This window comes from Trachurus japonicus, chromosome 5 (genome assembly GCF_045865225.1).
Source record: "Trachurus japonicus isolate A0001 chromosome 5, Traja_1.0".
NCBI lineage: Eukaryota > Metazoa > Chordata > Actinopteri > Carangiformes > Carangidae > Trachurus > Trachurus japonicus.
The window spans coordinates 28,561,326-28,582,989 of NC_140911.1; the positions used below are offsets into that span (position 1 = coordinate 28,561,326).

The 21,664-nt window shown below is 41.1% G+C and overlaps 1 protein-coding gene across 2 annotated transcripts in view; it reads right to left on the reverse strand.

Moving 5' to 3' along the window:
- The window catches only part of LOC146987816 (SLIT-ROBO Rho GTPase-activating protein 3-like), a 45,239-nt gene extending 24,004 nt beyond the window's left edge, over positions 1-21,235 (reverse strand). The window contains exons 1-4 of one of the 2 annotated variants that reach the window (XM_085777197.1): positions 20,673-21,235; positions 13,900-14,095; positions 6,482-6,644; positions 3,675-3,737 (exon numbers count right to left, since the gene is read on the reverse strand). In XM_085777197.1, the coding sequence (XP_085633323.1) occupies positions 3,675-3,737; positions 6,482-6,644; positions 13,900-14,095; positions 20,673-20,739 (489 nt within the window). In that variant the 5' untranslated portion in view covers positions 20,740-21,235. The remainder of the gene's footprint in view (positions 1-3,674; positions 3,738-6,481; positions 6,645-13,899; positions 14,096-20,672) is intronic. The other variant, XM_085777196.1, reaches the window with a different exon arrangement.
- Positions 21,236-21,664: the final 429 nt, after the last annotated feature.

Below are 21,664 nucleotides of genomic sequence, written 5' to 3' on the forward strand. Positions count from 1 at the left end.
CATGTCAAAATCCAGTATTATGGGCTCTACATTCAAACTAGCATGTGATTTGTTAAAAAGGGGTAAAAAAAAAAAACAGCAATATTCTCCTGTGAACGAGTCAAAGTGGATTAAGTGGATAATCAGAACATATATAACAGTCCTCTAAGTGCATCATAATGTGGACCATATTGTGGCTTATCAACATTATCTCATTATTTCTGACAACAACATCTGCCACAATGTACAGCATCATATGTTGAAATATTACATTATTTCAAGTGTCCAAGTGCAAATGCATTTACACTGTTATATAATATAAACTGACTTCTAATGCTCAAACTTGTCTTACAACTTCTGGAATAAATCCAAACCTCTTTCTGTTTGTTTTATGTACCAGTAGGTGAAGATATATTCCTGTTAGCATTAGCTTGAAGAGGATGTTCCTGATCTTAAACAACTTTTCAATGTGTCAGAGCTGAGCTTAATGACCTGTCCTTTAGATAAAAGGAATGTCTACTTTAAAATTGGGGAATATTTTCAATAAAATGAAAATGTTATAACTTCATGCTGTGTTGTTCAGTTATCAGTCATGTGTTTAGGATGTATATTACTAATGGTTTGATTAGGTGTTGTGTTTGTAAATAGCAGCTTCAAATAAAAATGTATGGAATTTTAAAGTTTCAGGCTGTTTTTCTTACAACCAAGATATGAAATACCAATTTCCCTAGTACCTAAACTCACCAAACTTTCCACATTTCTTCCTATCTACAGTATATCCTGCTTCTTTTGACCAAAGGGTTTGTTGATATATCATTTTATACCAAAAACATGGTGAAAATTGATTTTTTTATGACTACAGACGTATATCCTGATGTATGGGCTGATAAAAGGACATAGCCACAGTCCCTTCTGTAAAAGCTTTCTTGTGGAATGTATCAACTAAATGAAACCAAGCTTTTGAATCTGGCATCATCCAATCGTGGTGATTCTGTTCTTGGAAATATATGCAAATTAGTGCATATTTAATGAGTTAGCACCTCATTTGCATATATAAACATAAAATTCAGAAAACTTGCAATACATTATTTCTTAGTTTTTATGTACATAACAAACAGGGAAAGTTTCATAGCGATATCAAAGTAGTTTTTGTTTTTGCCTATTCACCTCGCCTTAAATGAAATATGCAGATTATTTATACAATGATATGATTAACTAAAAGACAAGGCTGTGTTCACTCTGACTTTAGTAACACCAGAGTGTTTTTTAGGATGTGTCAGCATTAGAAGTGTAGTTCGGTCATCCTGCTCATGGGAGAGTCACACTTTGATTGACGTTTCCTGTAATGTGCCCTCACTGTTCTATTTGTTTGTCTTCACCACAGTATTCCAGTTGGTCCACTACCACCACAGCCCTGAGGACGATGCAGAGCAAAGTCCTGTTTGTGTCTTTTCACCTGACTACATAGCTCTCCCTGTTCAGTTCGCTAAAGAAATCTCATGTAAACCTTTAATCAGTAACCCTGAATCAGCAGGAGAATTAAACAGCCCCTCCATCACTCGCTCTCAACTTCTGGTTTCCTAGCAACCCTGACTGAAACATGCAGAGGACAGAGAGACAGATCAGCAGGGGGAGGAAGGAGGTTACAAGGTGACACTGAGAAACCCTCTCTGGGTGACTGCACCTAATTTGACATTAAATCAGCAAGTGATAAACAAATTAGACAAGTTTGATTTAGAGTATCTAACTTCATTTAGACCAAACCTGAACACTCTTGATTTTCTTTCCTTATGCTGTGTGTGGGAGCTGCAGACAGGCATTTAATAATGGATGAAACAGAGAAGAAGAAAAATCAATATCAGTATTGCAGTAAAGTGCTGTATAGTGTTACATGTGAGTGTATTTCTCACGAGGTTTATTTCATGGGAGTATTTCTCATTCTTTATGTGTGATTTGCTGGCCTTTCACCCCTGAAGCTTCTTCTTTAAATGAGTGCCATTGGGTCAATAATCATGGCCATTATACAACAGCTCTGCTCTGATGTTAGGCTTAAGTACTCGCTATCTTCTCCCTTTCAGAAGCTTTCTTATGTGAACAAACACAAAACCAGAATCTGAATCCCATGTACAACAATCCTAGTCCTGTTTCTCAGAAGGATTCAAATCAGGACCTTATTATTTTACTTAAAAACAATATGGAAACTGTCAAGTTTTGAAGTAATTATAGTCTAGAGTCACAATCAATTTTACCGCAACATGACAAATGTGTTTTGACATGCCGCTAGTTCTTACTAACACCTTAACTGACCCAAAGTTTTCTAATTATCTTTGATTGATCATCTACAGTACAATTAGTTTTCTCCCACACGTTAAAGACACTTCATGAATGATTAAGTGGCAAAATAAAATATAAAATGAAATCATAGTAGTAGTAGTAGTAGTATGTTTTTTAAAGCTCTAAACGGTCTTGGTCCTAATTATTTAACTGATTGCTTTGTATATGAACCCTCTAGAATCAGGTCTTCAGACAGCAGCCTTTTAATCATTTCAGTAGTTTGAACTAAAACATATGGTTTTATCATTACGGCCCACGTCTATGGAACAGCCTGTCTGAAAAGTTACTTTAAATGATACTTATGATATTTTATCTCCGTTTTCATTTCTTTGAATTATTTCTATACAGTATTAAGCATCAATTTATACATTTTATTTTATCTATTCATTTATTTTATTTTATTCTATTCTATTCACCTGTTTTTATCCACTCTCCCACTGCAAAGTACAAATTGTTGAGTGTAAGATAGCTTTTCCTTAGTATTTTTAACTCCTCAGTGTTTTAATTTTTGAGTGTGTGAATGCATGTGTCTATGTCTGTGTCTGTTTTTATTATTTCCTATTGTAAAGCTCTTTGAGATGCTTCCTGTAGGAAAAGTGCTCTACAAATAGTTAGTTTGATTGATAGTAGTGATAAAAGTAGTAGTAGTAGTATGGTTGAGACCATTTTGGCAATTATATAATATATAATTACAATACTATCAGAATTTGTCAGTCTGACTCATGATGTGAAACATCATATAATACATAAAATGAAAATAAATTAGAAATCAAAGCAGACCGCAGTGAGACCCAGAATGAATCAGACTGCTGTGTGTTTGTGGTGCATCACTGCATCTGTCCAGTTTCAGTTCCTTCAGACAAACTAATAGTCATCTGATCCACAGGGAACAGCTGTTCTCTATCACCACCACCACACTGACCATCTCTGTAAGTTTAATGTCATTAAACAATGACACAACAACAAACAGCAATAAGCTCAATACCGTTACGGCAGCTCGAGTTTGCTGTAAGTACAGTCCAGCTCTGCAGCACAGACTGCTGAGTCTGCTTGAAGCACAGCCAGGGGCCCGACTGCCCCCCCCCCCCCCCCCTCCTTTCCCCCCTTCCCCCTTCGGCTAATGTCGAAACTCATAGCAGAAGTTAGAATGCAAATTTTCTCCTATCACGACCTCAGGAGAAGGAAGGAACGACCTGTTAGAGGCCGCACTGCTGATAAGGCATATCTGCTGCGTGCAGTGTCAGGCCAGCTGCTTCACAGGTTACAGGTTCAATTGTTGGGGGAAAAAAAAGAAGCTCAGCTTGAGGCGGCCTGCTATAGACAGAGGGAGGGCGAGAAGGAACAACATGTGTTGAACTTACAGTGTAGAGCTCGTTGGTGACCTTCACTAACTCTTCGTGCATCTGGACCCCGATGTCCTTGCTCTGCAGAGGAGAAGACCGGTGAGTTTCAGAGAGAACAATGGCACGTCAGACAAATGAAGGCATGTATTCAAACATCTAAGCCTAGGAGCTGGGCTATTTAATAGAATTACCTCCCCACAAATGAATAGCTTGCAGGCTATATGCCAGTTATATTTTGTGTGTGAGGGATGTCAGCAGCCTTTGAAATGCTGTCATTACCCTGCACCAGAAAAGATCTAATACAATGCCTAAAGTGCAGAGGCAGACGAAAATAGAACGGCGCAGCAACTGCAGAACGTTTCCCAAAGAGTGGAGTCACAGTTTTTGCTCAGTTACAGGAGCTAAAGAGCCGATGATGAATTGAACACGTCCCATGACGGAGCTTACGGCCCCGAGAGTGGGATCTGAACCAGTGGAGAGTGACCCTGGAAATCCTGTTGAGGGGATATGGAGCAACGCTTAGGGCAATCAATCCTGTTCTCTGCCACCACCTCGGGGGGCCGCCCGTCAAAACATCAGCCTCCACGTTTTCGCAGTCACACTCGAGAACATTCAGTACATTTAAACTTTAACTTAACAAACGGCAGACTTGAATCGTTCCCTTCCGCGACATGTGTAACTCATTAACAAGGAGACTGCACTGCAGCTGAACCAGGATGCTACGGCATAACAGGATTATTGTTTTGGAGAACTTTGTCACCATCCGGGCTGCAACGTCTTGCAGAGGGAGATGGTTTTTCTGCAGGCAGTTATTAGTGCTGGCTGCGAGCCATCCCATTCTCATCAAGGGGCTCTCATCATGACAGTGCAGAGCCCCCTAGAGGTCTTAAATTACCTCAGACCCCTGCTGCTGTCAAACCATATAGATCCAAGGTCCGCCAAGGCAGATTCTTCATCACAGCCTCCCCCTGACCCAGAGGCTACTCTCACACTAACTATACATTAAAGGGATATTTCAACATTGCCATAATCCCTATAGTAAGCAGTAGGTTTGTTACCTTTATTTGTTTTTCGATCGGCGGGGCAGAAACTCATCAAATACACAATCCAACAACTACAAAACACTCTCGTGACCTGCACATTCACCACGCTATGAAATTATAATGTATAATTATGTAACATTTCGACACACGAGGGAAATACCCGGAACTACTTTTGCTTTTGAAGTCACTCTGTTGAGCAGCCGTGTCTGGAATGTAGTTCCGGCTACGCATTTGCCGCGAAAACAACTCGTTCCATTATTATTTCATAGCGTGGTGAATGTGCAGGTCACAATTTTGCGTTTTTGAGTTGTTGGATTGTGTATTTAGTTAAAGCAGAAGTAAGCGGAATGTTTGTGTTAATATAAGTCTTAAATAGTTATATCTTCTGACAGCAATCGGAGTAGTAGTATAGAGTGTTTGGTCTGAAACACAAGTCTGTTAGTCACTCTGCTCTGCTGTAAGCTGAGGAGAAAACTTTCCTTGTATCCTACAACCTTTATCCAATGAGGAGAGAGAACAGCATAAAGGGGCGGTCCTCTCTGTGTGTGCAGCCAAGGGATGCGCGTGAATGTGGTGACGTAGGGACGAGGTCGGGGACTGCTAACTCCATCGGCTGACAAGAAGTTAGCCAAAACGACCGGATTGCTTACTTCTGCTTTAAATGAGGTAAACGTGGAAATTTATTTTTTTCTCTTTATTTTTTTCTCATTTCTGCTCATTTTGCTCATATAACATTGATTATGTATGCACTTTATCTCTTTTTTTTCTATGTTTATTTGTTAGCCATTGAAATTTGTCTTGCTGTAATTTGTTATAGGGGTGGAACTTTTGTACAAGCCAACCGGCTCCTTGCACCATTGAAATTTATAAACTCTAAACTCTAAACTCTAAATACCATATGCCTCTGCAGCGTTAGTTGAGCAGCTTGTTTCTCTGCCCCGCCGATCGAAAAACAGCTTGCACCGACAATTAAAGGTAACAGACCTACTACTATGACTATAGGGATTATGGCAATTGGTGAATTTGCCAAAATGTTGAACTATCCCTTTAAGCATATGTCTAAGGAGATATGAGAGTGTAACTGAGACACAAACACAGTCTTTAAATAACACACAGTTTTAAATAAAAGAAACAAGTTACATCTCAAGTTAATGTGTATTTGTTGGGAGAGTGAGTGGGAGCAACATGCCAGGACTGATGAGGTGTGAACAGAATCAGAAAAAGGTTGGTGATCTGAACAGGGAGCAAATTGAGCATGATACTGGGAGTGACTTTACTTATTGTGAAGGAGGTTAAAAATAGAAATGAAGTCTCTCAACAGCCGCGTTAAGCTTTGCCGTAGATATTTGCTGCTCTCAGAACAGCGCGAGAATAAAGTGCTCTGACAGGTAAAATGTCAGAGGTGGATAAACCTGATGTCCAGCTTCAAAGTGAAGCTATGAAGTAGCTGAGGGGAAAACCACAAGCACTCATGTTCATGATAATCACAGAACTCATTAAATATTATTCGTCATATCAAGGGACAATGACACAATACACCCAGTCATAGGAGTCAGATCAGCCCAATGGAATGAATAAGAACCACACTGCATGAAAAGCAGCGTACGTCCTGGTCCATTACAAACATACAAGACATCATTTTTACATATTTTCGTTGGTGCTGGCGTCAAATTCCCAACAGTGGGCATGAGTAATGCGATTTTGAGTGGACGATTTCTGTGACTGTGTGCGTTTGTGACGGTCAGGGTTACATGCCCTCATCCATTTAATTCCAATTCTGACCTTTTTGAAAAGTCTGATGACATCCTCGCCCACATGAGCCAGACGGACAATGACGTTGTTGTTGTAGATGTCGCTCAGAGTGGCGTGGTCTCTGCTCTCCCGCCTGGTCTGGTCCAAGACCAAATACCAGCAGTTCACAGTGGACAGGAGATTGTGGTCCTTTCTGAAACAGCCAAGGGAAGACTTTGTTAGCGTGAGTTTACTGTGGCTATTTGAAACTATCCAACCACTGCCACTTCACTGGACTCACAAAGATGAAATAAATAAAACAATCAATAAAACAGCACATCTGCAAAGTTGAAACTGTGCAGTACATTTCCCACAGAAAGCAGGGAGAGAGGGGAGGCAACTTTTTCAGGCCTGAGCAGGAACAATTTCATCACTGTCTCCAAAACCAAATCAGAAAAAAAGACACTGGAGTTCTAAAAATAGCAACTGTTGCATGACTGAGTCATGAAGATACTTGCTGCTCCACGTACAACAGGATCAATTCTATCGGCTCTACCAACTTCACATACTAGAGATCAAATAGACACTGCAACATGTGGTGAGGAATCTGGGAAAAAAATGAGCCAGCTGTACACACACACACACACACACACACACACACACACACGTTGACTGCACTTGCCTCCTTGCTCAAGGGAGCATATGAGTTCAATTATGCTCACACCAAAGAGTTTGTTTGTCTCCGTCTTCGTGTCTTCTTTTATCTTCAGAGAACATTTTAATGTTTTACTAACCTCCAACAACTCTGACTGCAAAATAAAAATGTTGCATCACATTACTTTCTATACAAAATCTGCTACAGAGCTGTTTAAAAACCAACCCGTGCTGCCATCCAGTCCATATCCAGCTTTAATTTGAATGACTGGTGAAAGGAGATGGAGTTAAGATGAAAGATTTTAACACTTGCATGTCTTTGTTGATAGGGAAGAGGACATTTAAGACATCTAGATAACCATCTACTGCAGCCGCAGAAGCTTTTATTCTCTTACACAGGCACTGAGTGGTTACAGGGGAAGTACAGAGTTGTTTTGGTTTGTTGAGCAGAGCTGCCAAGAGTATGTCTTTAACTAAGAACTCAAACAAACAAACAAAGGGGAAAATATGTATCGTAGTTGCATTTCGCTGTTTGTGTGCTTATATAGTATATATATATATATATAAAAACATCCATAAAATGTGCAAACTGTGCAAACTCACCAACCTAAACCTCAGATGGTATAGCATTCTGACTTCTGTATGATGTGGCCTATTGATTTTCATAAATGGCTCTGGCTACTGCCTACATCTAATCCTCACACACACTCACTCGCAGGATCAACAGGTTTACACACCCCAGGTCTACAACATCATCAATCAGACACAATATGACAACAGAAGTTGAAATACTTTTAGCCACAGCTGCTAACTCAAATGACTAATGGATCCTGGATCGAGTAACATAACACAAGGTCACATTACGAGCGGAGCTACTGATTTCTTTTTCTAAGAGTCCACAATTCAATTTAAAGGGATAGTTCACCCTAGAATGATATTTCGCTCATTATCTACTCACCCTCATGTTGACTAAGGGCTGGAAGAATTTTCAGAGTCCACCGTCCCTTCTCTGAGTTACAGGGGGTCTTGGCGTAGCAGTGCATTTCAATGCAACGGTTGCAAAGGGACACCAGAGCTCTTCGTAAAAAAACACACACAAAAAAACATCCAAATACCTCCATGATGCTCGTATGTAATGTCCGTCTTGTGCTGAAGCCCCAAATTGCGTAATTGTCCCGAAAAAAATTAAATAAGTCCACATTCCAAGCATGTTTGTAGCTTTAGCTCCTAGTGTCTGTTGTCCGGCTCTTCCGCTGCCAGCGCGCATGCGCAAGGTTCGCACTGATACTGAGACCGACTGAGACTCGCTTCCTTGTTTACCCCGGCAAATTGAGCCAGCCCCTGCTGCCGGCGAAGGACCAGAACCGCCGTGAAATGAGACAAGAAAAAGTGTTGTCCCGGTGCAAGGCAGGCTATTACGGACTGCTTCTAGTCCTTCGCCGGGGTAAACAAGGAAGCGAGTCGGTCTCAGTGCGAACCTTGCGCATGCGCGCTGGCAGCGGAAGAGCCGGACAACAGACACTAGGAGCTAATGCTACAAACATGCTTGGAATGTGGACTTATTTAATTTTTTTCGGGACAATTACGCAATTTGGGGCTTCAGCACAAGACGGACATTACATACGAGCATCATGGAGGTATTTGGATGTTTTTTTGTGTGTGTTTTTTTACGAAGAGCTCTGGTGTCCCTTTGCAACCGTTGCATTGAAATGCACTGCTACGCCAAGACCCCCTGTAACTCAGAGAAGGGACGGTGGACTCTGAAAATTCTTCCAGCCCTTAGTCAACATGAGGGTGAGTAGATAATGAGCGAAATATCATTCTAGGGTGAACTATCACTTTAAAGAACATTTGGCAAATTTAACATGTTAAGTGTATATGCATGGAGAGTACCTTTAAGTTACAGTAAGTATTACAGGGGGTTTCCTCCTGCGTAAAGTAAACTATGCATAGTCATGGTATTTCTTTTCAATTCATATGCCAACATTTTTACTCTGTGCAGCCATAAAGTAAGAATTAACATTATGACTCCTCTTGAACACTGTCTAAATTCTATAATCTATCTGTAAAACAGTGTCTCAGAAAACGTGATATGATGATACAGACTTGTTTTGTTTGACTGTGGAAACAAGTTCCATGAATGTCACATTCAGAGCTTTCAATTCTTGGAAATTACTCTTGGCTTCTTCTCCATGCTTTGAATAACAAGTTTATGACTCTATCTTTCTGTCTGAATGGATGACGTTGGGGAGGAAAAAATGCACGTCTAGTATCTGAAAAGTTCTGTGTCAGCGATGAGTTAAAAAGAGTTGCGCTCGTGTCGTGCTACAGGAAATCCACAGTCCTGGACATCAGCATCTTCTCTCCGCTTCTCTTTTCATCCTTTAACACTTTGATAGACAAAAGAAAACATGGACGAGCCGTCCCTATAGGGCTTCCTTTCAAGCGGAGCAGGTGTTTGATCCTGGACACTGAATGCCAGGAAACCTGACTGTAAACGTTTGGCTGCTCTTGAATAAGGATGAGACTGTAGTATCCAGGCCACAGAGGAGTTGTGAAGATCACAGAGAGGGTTTTCAGCAACATCACTGCATTAATGAGTCCAGTGCAACTACAGTGAACTGACAATACAAAAAAAACCTCTCTGCATCTATTAACCATCGCACCACAATGCTGGATATTAACTGTCCTTCCAAAAGGCTGACAGAGCCATGAGGGTTTGAAAATGTTCTTTGACCATCTCCTGCCAACCCCCTGATTAGATCTGACACCAGAAATGGAAATGTAAAAGGCTGATGGATACGAAAGAAGGGCAGAGGTTTCACTGTTAAAAAGGAGAAGGGAATTAACCCTTCAGAGTCTACTGCTTTTTCTCTCCTGGTCACCTTGTGTAGTCAAGCTTGTAAAACCTCAGCTCTGTGATGCACAATCAAGTAACTGACATCTTTTTTTTTCAGGACAACCTGGGCTTTCATATGAGTGTAGATGCTATATGATCAGAAAAAAAAGGAAAATAAAAAACGGAAAATAAATTTCACATATATATATTTGTTGGAAACACACAGAAAACTATTTAAAACGTCTTTTTAGACACTATATAACTGTTCTTTGAGGTCTTGGGGATTAGAAGGGGAAGAATAAGGGCTCTAACTATGATACAAAATCAGGGTTTATGCAGGAATCCTGAAGTTAAATTTAATACTTTTTAAGACCTTTTTTAAGCCCCTTCATCGCCACTTAGAGTTGCGTCTAGAGTGGCAATGATTAGTTGAGTAATTGATTAGTTGCCAACTATTTTTTGATAATAATATTGAGTCATTGAGAATAAAGTTCCCAAATTCTGATTCCAGCTTCTCAAATGTGAATATTTACTGGTTTCTTTAGTACCAGTGACAGCAAACTAAATATCTTTGGATGGTGGACAGAACAAGACTTTTGAGGAAATTGTGGGAATGTGTGATCAACATTTTCCACCATTTTCTGACTTTATGGACTAAACAACTAATCGATCAATCGAGAAAAGATAAAATCTAGAAATCAATAATGAAAATAATCAGTAGTTGCAGCTCTAGTTATATCAGCGACACACTTCAACTTACATTTACTATATATTGATCTTGAGATAGCACAACGAAACAGTCTTAGTTTGGGATAACTTCTTATTAAAGGGATAGTTCACCGTCAAGAAGATGGAGAAAATGAAAGAGAAGGTCTGTCCCGGCTGACATGTCCATACACCATGATGACATAGAGTATGCAATTATGTATTACAGGCATTTTGCCCACATTCAGGTGCAAATGACCGGCAAATGCATTTAAAGGGATAGTTCACCCAAAATTGAAATTATTATATTATATATATATTATTTATTATCATTATCTACTCACCCTCATGTTGACTAAGGGCTGGGAGAAGTTTCAGAGTTATCCGTGGCTTCTCTGAGTTACAGCGGGGCTCCGTGCAGCACTGCATGTCCATGTGACGGTTGCAAATGGATACCACTTTTCTTGAAATAAGCTTGAAATATAGACTTATTTAATTTTTTTCAGGACAATTTTGCATTTCGGGGGTTCAATACAAGACGGACATGACATACGAGCAGTATGGAGGTGTTTGGATGTTTTTTGGTGTGTCTTTTTGTTACGAAGACAGTTGGTATCCATTTGCAACCGTTATATGGACATGCACTGCCAAGCCGAGACCCCCTGTAACTCAGAGAAGCCACGGAGGACTCTGAAACTTCTCCCAGCCCTTAGTCGACATGAGGGTGAGTAGATAATGAGTGAAATTTCAATTTTGGGTGAATTATCCCTTTAATGCAAAGAGAATGAACCGAGTGACTAACTATACATACCGGTATTGGAAACAAGCTATCAAATTTAATACGTTGTAAAATTCTATTGAAGACTTTTAAATACTTTTTAAGGGCCTCAATTTCCGCTAAACTGATTTATAAACTTTTCATACTTTTTAAGACCCTGAGGACACCCTGAAAACATATTATTTACAGTATTTACAAAAATGCCTGACATTTCCATTGGGTGCACAGGCTTTTTTGTCTTGCTTCCTGCAGTGAACAAACTTCCTCCTTCCACATGAGGGCTATGTCTTGGCCTTAGCTTGCGTAAAATGCGTAAATGGTAATCTATCCATTATTTATTGCATTTATGGCTGATTCTTTCCAATGATCGATCGATCTATCTCTATCTATCTATCTATCTATCTATCTATCTATCTATCTATCTATCTATCTATCTATCTATCTATCTATCTATCTATCTATTCATACAAGGCAACAGAGCAACCGTCTTGATGTAAATTAACACTCTTTGGTACATCGTGTGACGGCAGTCGGGACTTTGGCCCATCCTGTGATGGGGCAGGAGTTTCCTATTGGACACGGATGTTTGAGGCAGGACTACTCCACTTCTGGGTGAGCTTCAGACACACCAGTGGACTCTTTATGAAGACCTAAGTGTCCCGCTTTTACAGTAATAAAAAAAGAGTTACGTTGCCATTCTCCGGCATTCTGGAGATAGACACGAAAGAGTAAAACAATACCCACTGACCTCAGAGGGTTAAAGAAAGAGGGAGGGAGCAGAGCCACTCTGAAACTCAGGAGAGGAGACGACTGTGTGGGATTATTATTAATGATACAGACTTAGTCAGTCCATTGTAGTCTGCGTGTATGAATCTAGTCTTTGATAGACAGATATAATGATGACCATTTAATGTGATGGGGGAGAATCTGGGACAGTGGGCTGAGCAGAGTCATCATGCCATGCGAGTCTCTGACAGGGGGTCTCCCTTTGAGGGAACGCTCTATTTATCAGTGACGGGGTCGGGGAGCTCTCTGCCATGATAACGCTTTATGTCCAATTGGCTGGAGAGGCTGAAAGAGAGACGGAGAGACATCTAAAAAAAAAAAATCAAAGGGGGTTGGTGGGGGGGTATGTTAAGCATGACTGACACAGCCAGGTCATATGAAAGTGTGTGCAACTGCTCACACGTCAGTTGTAGCGTCTATAGAACAAGCCTCGGTGCCTGATGCTGCGTGAACATACTGTAACTCATCTGGATTATTTATGATCGCTGCTTCAAATCCACTGCATGCACATGGGCGGTATTTACAATCAGAACATGATCTAAAAGTCACAGCGAGCTGCAGGCTGGTCACAGTGTCGGAGAGGAAATTCCATAACATGCTGCAGGGTATGTTTGTTTCACGACCACAGATCTCCCCGACACCAAACGGTAGAATGATTTAAAGGGATAGTTCACCCAAAATTCAAATTTCACTCATTATCTACTCACCCTCATGTCGACTAAGAGCTGTGAGAATTTTCAGAGTCCTCCGTGCCTTCTCTGACTTACGGGGGGGTCCATGCAGCAGTATTTGTCCATATAATGGTTGTCAATGGATACCAATTTTCTTCGTCCAAAAAGACACACCAAAAACATCCAAATACCTCCATACTGCTCGTCTGTAATGTCCCTCTTGTATTGAAGCCCCGAAATGAGAAACTGTTCCGCCGGCAGGAAGAGCAGTGAACCGAGACATATAGATATAGATATATAGACTTATTTAATTTTTTTCGGAACAATTTCTCATGATGTCGGGGCTTCAATACAAGAGGGAAATTACAGACGAGCACTATGGAGGTATTTGGATGTTTTTTGGTGTGTCTTTTTGGACGAAGAAAGTTGGTATCCATTGACAACCATTATATGGACAAATACTGCTGCGCTGACCCCCCCGTAACTCAGAGAAGGCACGGAGGACTCTGAAAATTCTCACAGCTCTTAGTCGACATGAGGGTGAGTAGATAATGAGTGAAATTTGAATTTTGGGTGAACTATCCCTTTAAATAAGTCGCTAGTAAAATAACAGCGCCTATTGTTTCCTCCCCCAGACGCCTCTGTCAGTGGCCATTGACAAAATATGAGTATTTGGGTGGTAGTCTACTGTAGTATGAAGTTGTTTGAGAATGGACATGAAATAACAGACACAGAGAAAGAGGGGAGGGGGGGGGGCTGGATAAAGACTCTGACCTAGTTGGGAGGAACACAGCAGCCTGAGGCCACAGGCTTCCTTAGCCCTGGCTTCATTTCAGGTCAATTCTTCTGCCTTATCCCTCCTCTCCTTTTTTTTTTTTTTGTTGCTTATCCCTCATGTCCACCCCTCGTCCTCTTTTTCCATCTCCGTGCCGTGCCGAGCGTGATCGGTATGAAATATGAAGCAGTTGTTTATCAGCCGAACCCATTTGATACAGATGTTCCAGTGCTTAGCTAAACAGACAGTGGCGAGACTCACTTGAAGTGCTGGTGCTCTCTGGAGGTGCGGATCTTGGCAGAGTAGCGCTCGGCCAGTTTGTCCAGGCCCCTGGAGTACTCGAGCTGGAGCTCGGCTTTCCTACGGAAAAACTCCTGCAGATCCTGCAGCAGCTGGAGCCGGGACTCGGACTGCTGCTCCAGACAACGGAACTGCTCCACCAGCTGGTTACGGATCTCTGCATATAAAAAAAAAAAAAAAAACGAAGGGAGAGCACCTTTAGAATAAATGTACATGCTGGGCCTCTCTGCTGCAGGTCAGCTTTTAAACCCACAGTCCCACAGCAAATTGAGCAACACACATAATAAAGTAAACACAAATATGTGAGGACACACTCAAGCCAGCACAAGCACTAATAAAAGAACAAAGTCATCATAATTGGATAAACCTGGATGTCGAAGTGCATTTGTCTGGTGTCTGTATGTTTGTGCATTTGTCTGTGTGTGTGTGTGTGTAGAATGGGAGGGAGGGAGTAAGGGGGTGTCTAAACGCTGGGGTAGCACACGTGCATATGAGATGCATGTCTGATGATTGCAGCAGACAGCACGGAAAATATAAAATAGGTCAGCTTCTCAAAATGCATTGTGCTGAGCGAGCCTTCAGAGAAGTTTGTCTTGAAAAAAAAAAAAAAATTGTAGGCATTCTTTCGATTAAAAGATTGCTGTGGTTTTGTGCTCATGAGGCTTGGAAACTCGCTGTCGCTGTTCATAGTCTGAGAATGAGTAAAAATTATGTTTTTGGTCGACTTTTGAAAATTCAGTTGATATGGTATTTATGAGCAGACGTTTTATAGATGTCATATCCCACGTTTTTTATTGCTTTAATTTTTTTATTGCAAGTGGGTATTAACACATACAGCGCAATTTGATCTCAAGTGGGCCGGACCAGTAGAATAATAGCATGATAACCTATAAATAAAAATAACTTTGTTTAACCTTTGCTTTATGTTTAGAGTTAATGAACTATCCTTTTACAAAACATATTATGAACAACCTTAAAATTTCTTGTTAAAAAAATCCGTGCAATTTCAACAATATTATGACTCTTTTGTCTTCTATGTAATTTTGACACTTGGCAAATTCATCCTGAGGGCCGGATTGGACCCTCTGCCAGGCTGGTTTTGGCCTGCGGGCCGCATGTTTGACACCCTGGGTCTACACAGTGTTACATATGAACAATCAATGTCCAGGATGTTTTCTGTCATTGATTTCCTATAGTTAGTTCAAAATAAGTCAGTCATTTTAATTATGTCTTAAATCTTAGTAGTTTGTGTGTTGAAATGTAATTATCTACATTTTTCAAAATGACTTCTATTAAATAACTCCAGACTCCCTCTTGTATTGTGCAGCCGGTATAAGTACTGTAGTCGGCTGTGGCTAAATACCTTTGGGATTTCAGGTGATAAACATGTCCACTGAAGCAATAACAACACATTTATGGTTTTACATTAACACCAAAAAGATATACAGGTCCTATTTTATGTCATCCATATACTGTTTATGGCAAGGCAATCATAAATCCAGAGGCTAAGTGGCTCCTGAATGTGTGGCTGCAGACCAGCCATAAATCACAACCTTGGTCTGAGTGATACTCGCGCCCCAGGTTCAGTGAATGAACTATCACAATATTAATACTGATAGTCTCCCTTACACACTGTGTGTAAAAAAATATGGCAAAATGTGTGGTTGTACACACTCTCTAATATGCACACGGGGTTAAACAAAGCCTCTCTCACTGCGGGACAATGCAAAGCAGTTGAGCAACATTGAGATGGCTGAAGATTCCATTATGACAGACTGTTTCAACCATGCATATGATTGCTGTGCACTGAGAGGAACTCTGTAGAAATTTTATCAATGAATAAAAATGGCCCGCTGGAAGAAAAGCCCTTTTGTTCCCTTCTAAATGCTGTTTCTGTATCTAGAATAAAGGATTTCAACAAAAATGCCTCCCCCCCATCGTCTGCGGCTGTGTGAGCGAAAATATGAATGAATGAGCGAGAACGAAGACGACAGAGTAAATATGTAGTCCCTTGCTGTTTGGAGATGTACCCCTCATGGTCCTCCATAGTTGCCCAGTTGCCTGGTTACATGCCTCTGGAGGCATCTCAATGGGAGCGGGCCAGCTCCCTTTTCTGACAGTCACAGCAGTCAGTCTGTTTAGCATAATGGCCAAGGACAAGGGCAACTTTCTCTGCTCTAAAGTATACTCAATAAACAGCCTGTGCTGATGAACGAGGCAGCAATCAAGTTGAAAACAGAAAGAAATGTCACTGCGATTGTGCCACTGTGCTAAAATAGCCCACTGATCAACACAATTTTGTCGTCCTGTGTGACTTTAATCATTCCTAACCGCAGAGTGACGATATAATGAGCAAAATCCAACTTGATTTAAGTGCAGAATTTTATCTGAGATACATCAAATAGACTTGTGATATTTGCACTCACTCTCCTGTGAGTGGGTTATTTTTAGAGCTTAAACTGTTACTAGGGACTGTGCAATCCTGCGCTACATTCAATGAATGATTCAGGCCTTTGCAGAGTAATGCATAATTACGAAGAAGCCGGCGAGGCGTTCGAGTGCATAGCAGAACAAGAAGCCTCAAATGCTAAATGTCTGTCTGCTTTTCTATCTTTTTTTTAATGATTTCACAAGTGAAAAGGTGTTTGTCAATGAATAGAGTGAGTCACATGCCACATCAGGATCTCTGCCTTTGAAAACAGGGTTTAGCCCGATTGAAAGATGATCCACACCCAGAGGCTTGTGGAAATGTTACTAATAGACCCTTAATCCATTTGTAATGTTTATTTTTCTCCTAACCCTATACCATTAACAATCTGGTATGTTCTGGTGACTTTAACAAGGGGTTTGAGCATAAATTAATTGTTTCCAGAGACTTGAAGGCAACATGGAAACATTGTAAAAAGAAGAAAAGACCTTCTCTTCTCTTCTCATTCTGTGACTGAATCTTAAGATAGTGTTGCACAATCCAGATGTTTAATGATTTTAGATGTATAAAAATTCAAATCGAGCCACGCAAATACAGACTGCACTGAAATAATACTCACTTCATCCAAATCTATTCATCAGCTGCAGATACAGTCTGAAGGTTTACTCCTTAGAAAAGTAAAGTACGTGTTTGTACTCAGCTGTTGTGAGGCCTTGACCTCCACTTTTGCCCAGCAGATTGAAAAAGACAAACATGTCCGCCCACCAAGTTCAAAGGCAGCACGTCAGCAGAGGTTACATCCCTGGATCTCTGACTTCCAATGATGTAATTAAAATGGGGAGAACCTATTGGTTTGCTTTGCAGGGATGCTCCTGCATCACTGCAGCAGAGTGCAGCAACAATCACGTAGTGAGGAGTCATTGTCACCACGGTAGCCTATAACACAGCAATGGCCAGTAACAATCTCCGGGGCTGTGTCTGCAGTTTGCCATGCGTGGCTAGTCACATGCGGCCTGAGCCAGACTGACACGTTGACATAATTTGGTACAAATCAAGGCTGTGCTCGGTGAACACTTGTCTTCTGAATGCATTAATGACTATGGTATGCATCTACAGTCTATTTGCTTGAATTCACATTTATTCCTCTCTCTACACAGGAAATATTTCTCACAGGGAGAGGCATCAGTGTTTGTGCGGCCACAGGACAGGAACAATCCAGGATGCAATGGGCAGAATTCCAAACAGATCCCTCCGTCAGCACAGCGACACAGCATCTCATACATGTTGCCAAGACAAGGGGCAACAAAGGTACTGTTTCACTGTTGTAACGCAACCCTGACATTGCAAGACAGTATCGGTCTGAGCATTCTTTCATCATGATGAATACACACGGAGGGGTGTGTCTACATGCTCCTAATTGGCTGCATCAAACACAGTGGCAGGGGCCGTGCCTATAGGAAGATGCTATTATGTTACAGTTACATTGTCAGTATGACAGTATAACCTACCTTCATTTCTAAAAACAGAATATTTATTTTTTTAAAGATCAAATTTGACATTTTATTTCAGTTCTTTTCTGATGTTTGAGGACAGAAATCCCTTTAAAGACATGGTTAAATTGCTCAACTCCTGTAGTGCCGTAGGTTTCCTTAGCAACAAGAAATCATCCATTTAATGTTTTGTAATATAGTCGGAGGAATTTGACCGTTTACTTTTATTTAACTATTTATTTACTTTTACACACACCTTGGATGGAAAAACAATTGTCCTACAACATAATCATATTTCAATCAAAACAAACTAAATAATGACTAAATGGTGAATTCATGTTGTGATACAAGTGAGTGACTACTTAGTCATCAATGAATCAGACGTGTTGTGATAATAACTCTAACTGATGCAGGCCCAGACCTGTGAAGCCATCAACCCAGAACACACAAGCACAACAACAACAACAACAGCCAATACCCCACTGTTGCTGAAATGAAGCATGCTCAGAAAAAATACTGCAAAGTGCATTAGGTTTGCGACTGAACTTGTGTGCAGTCAGCAACTCAGCATTATTGGAGGCCAGTGTCAGTGTCAGAGTAAAGCCCCCGCAGCTCCAAACTCATCTAAGCCCAGTTTGCAAATGAGCTTAAGATGTCAGCTTAAAAGCTTTTCCTGAAACTGAGACGAGAGACGGAGCTATGTGATGGCTCTCTCGCCGCCGCAAAGCTGCAGTGAAGACCAGAAGAGAGTGAAAGAGAGAATGAGAGAGGGGGAAGAGAGAGAAAGAGAGCAGAAGAGAGAGTGTGACGAAGTCAAAAACAAATAAACAGAGATACTGTAGAGAGAAAGTAAACGGCACCTCTGCAAGATGCTAATCGTACCCTTCATTCCAGACACATGCTGTCAAGCTTGGGCCATTTCTGCTTAATGTGTATGACAACCATGAAATCTTAATTAAGTTCGTAAAAAAGGAAATTTAAAGCACGTCTGCAAAGGTACAGTAATGACTTCATCCACATCTATGATGGCGTCAGTGACATCACTCTGGTGGTCTGACACATTAAAGGACGTAGCTACACATGAACTATTTTTGTTTAAAGCAGTAATATGGGGAAATATGCTTATTTGTTGAATGAAATGAGAGGATTTATACCACTTTCACATCTGTACTCTAAATATGTAGCCAATTAGCATAGCTGGTCCCTGGCCCTGGCCAAGAAATAGTCTGGCTGTGTTCCCCTATTTCCAGTCTTTAAGCTAAATGGCTGCTAACTGGTATCTACTTTCATATTTGTTGGGTTAACACAAGAGTGAAGATGATCTTCCAATCCAACAGATAGGAATTCAATAAAATGGGCTTGTTCTTTGACTAAGGTAATCTTAAAGTATCTGAATAGTTTACTTTGCAATGAGTCTGTGAACTATAATGTGAATAATGCTAACAAACTAGTTCGCCAGGAACATACCAAGGCCCAAAACCACACTCTCCCTCATGTTTGTTTTATGGCTGACCGGCAAAAACAGCACAAGTTAGTTAAGGACGTTAAATGACGATGGCGATTTTCAGGCCCATGTCTTCAGTATTCTATCCATAGCCATGAGTTATCCTGCTTTAAGGACTGTGGCTAGCAATCTATAGTATTGATCAATATACCAATTGTTTTCTCGATTATATGCTAAATGGTCTGATCAATAAAATCTCAGAAAATACTGAGGAGAAAAAACCCTCATGTCCAAAATGATATTCATCTTGTGTTGTTTGGACTACAAGTCAATGGGTTAATTGAGTTTAAAATGATAATGTACTATAGGGACAGTGTATAGAGAGCAAACCCACAGCTGTAAGAAGGTGATGCACACAGTGTGAACAGCTGACACCCTCTGAAGTTGTCTCTCAAAAAGGCTGAGAAGACAACCCACCTCCATACGACCTGCCTTGTATCTGCTCTGATCCACTATCAGTGTTCCTCCTGACTCTCTTCTCTCTCTGGGTGGTTTATCCAGTCACATATTTAGCAGCAGACAGTAAAACCCTTTCATGGTTCATAATTCATGCAGACAGCATACATTATTTATGGACTTTTTGAACTGTTTGCTGTGTGACCTTCTCTAGCATTCCCACATCCTCCTGATCTCACACTTTGTCCAGGAGTGCTGGGAAAACACTCACTGAAGAACATGTTATCTTCTAAGTGTAACACATATATCACCACTGTATCAATTAATGTGATTTGTAGCATTCTGTTTTGGGTTTTTTCCCCCCCAAAGATCAGTTTGTAAAGCAACAACACAGCTGTCAACAGGAGCCATGTAGCCTACTGTAGGAGTACCTGGGGTGCATGACCTCCAGTCTACTGGGAGGGAAAAAAATGAATTGGTCCATTCCCCTTGGTGGGGTATTAGCACAGACTCACAGAAAGACCAGCTGCACTTTGAAACAGATTATGAAGCTCCACTGGTTTGCATGGCCACACATACAGGGCTAGGCATGTTATTGGCTCTGATGGGAACACACAGTGAAAAAAAAAAAATAAAACACAGCCCTGCCAAGTTACACATTCATTATTGTACAGCTGGATTCAGATGATAACCTCGGATGGTGGTTAATATGACTGAGTTATGCATTTACGAGACCTTTAGGGGAATAAAATGATTAAAAAGAAACGCCTGTCATCTACATTTTAGTATACAATCAGTCCCACCCCACACAGCTCTGCACACAGAAAAGCCACATAAAGCTTGTGGTAAAGTTACGCAATAGTGCCTTGACATGCTGAATAACAACAACGATCAGGGGCCTCTATACGTTACCAACCTTTCACTTGGGTCTCATATTCAGCAATAATCTCTTTGTCCTTCTTGACTTTCGCCTGAGATGACATTTTGGGCCAGAGCGGATTGTGCAGTCCTCGATGGTGGTGGAGGGAGGGAAAGAGGGAATCAGCGTCTCAGTGTTGCCACAATGCAGCAGCGTTGGCCCGTCTGCAGTCCTCTCTCTCCAGATAGTTGAGCAACAATCAGACGCGAATCATCGCCCGCTTTGACACAACTTCAGAGATTAAACGCACTTGAGGCTCTGCGATGTTGCTGCTGCTGCTGCTGCGTTCACGACGCCGTCGATCTAGAAGTGCATAATGCTCCCCGTCTCCGACCACTCCTCTCCACCACTAGTGCTCCTCGATGAATCGCGAAACAATTCACGTTTGATGTGCATTTCACAAAGCCTGTGGTGAGCGATCGCAGCCTAAGCGATAATAGCAAAGGGTTGCTTCTGCCTTTTTTTTCTCCCCCTCTCTCTATCTCTCTCTCTCTCTCTCTGAGTTCAATGCTGCTGCAGAAAAAAAGACTGAATGGATGCGAAAGTCAGTGTGAGACTCCTCCCCTCAAACCCCCGTCCTCCTCCCTTCTTCTTCGCCACTTTTCTTCACATGGATGGTTTGAAGTGAGTGCACTGATAATGCAAAAGCTTTGCCTCACAAAACACACGTGTTGTTAACTCATCTCAGTCCACGCAGAGCTAGCTACGTGGAGATTTTGCAGCCTGCGTTCCGTATTTGATAGCTGCAGTTTCAGGAGCATCAGCAACATGAGACTGTAGCGGACTGCATAACACAGGGATAGGATGGCAGGGTGGGAGCCTCTTGCAAATCTATCAATCATCAGATTTGTAATAATAGTAGGCTAATACTAGTAATAATCATCAGAAAACTGTGTGATATTTGCCTTAGAGTAATATCTTAAATAATCAAGCTTAATATTATATTTGAATAATGATTAGGGAATCACAATAGACAGTCTTTTAAAATG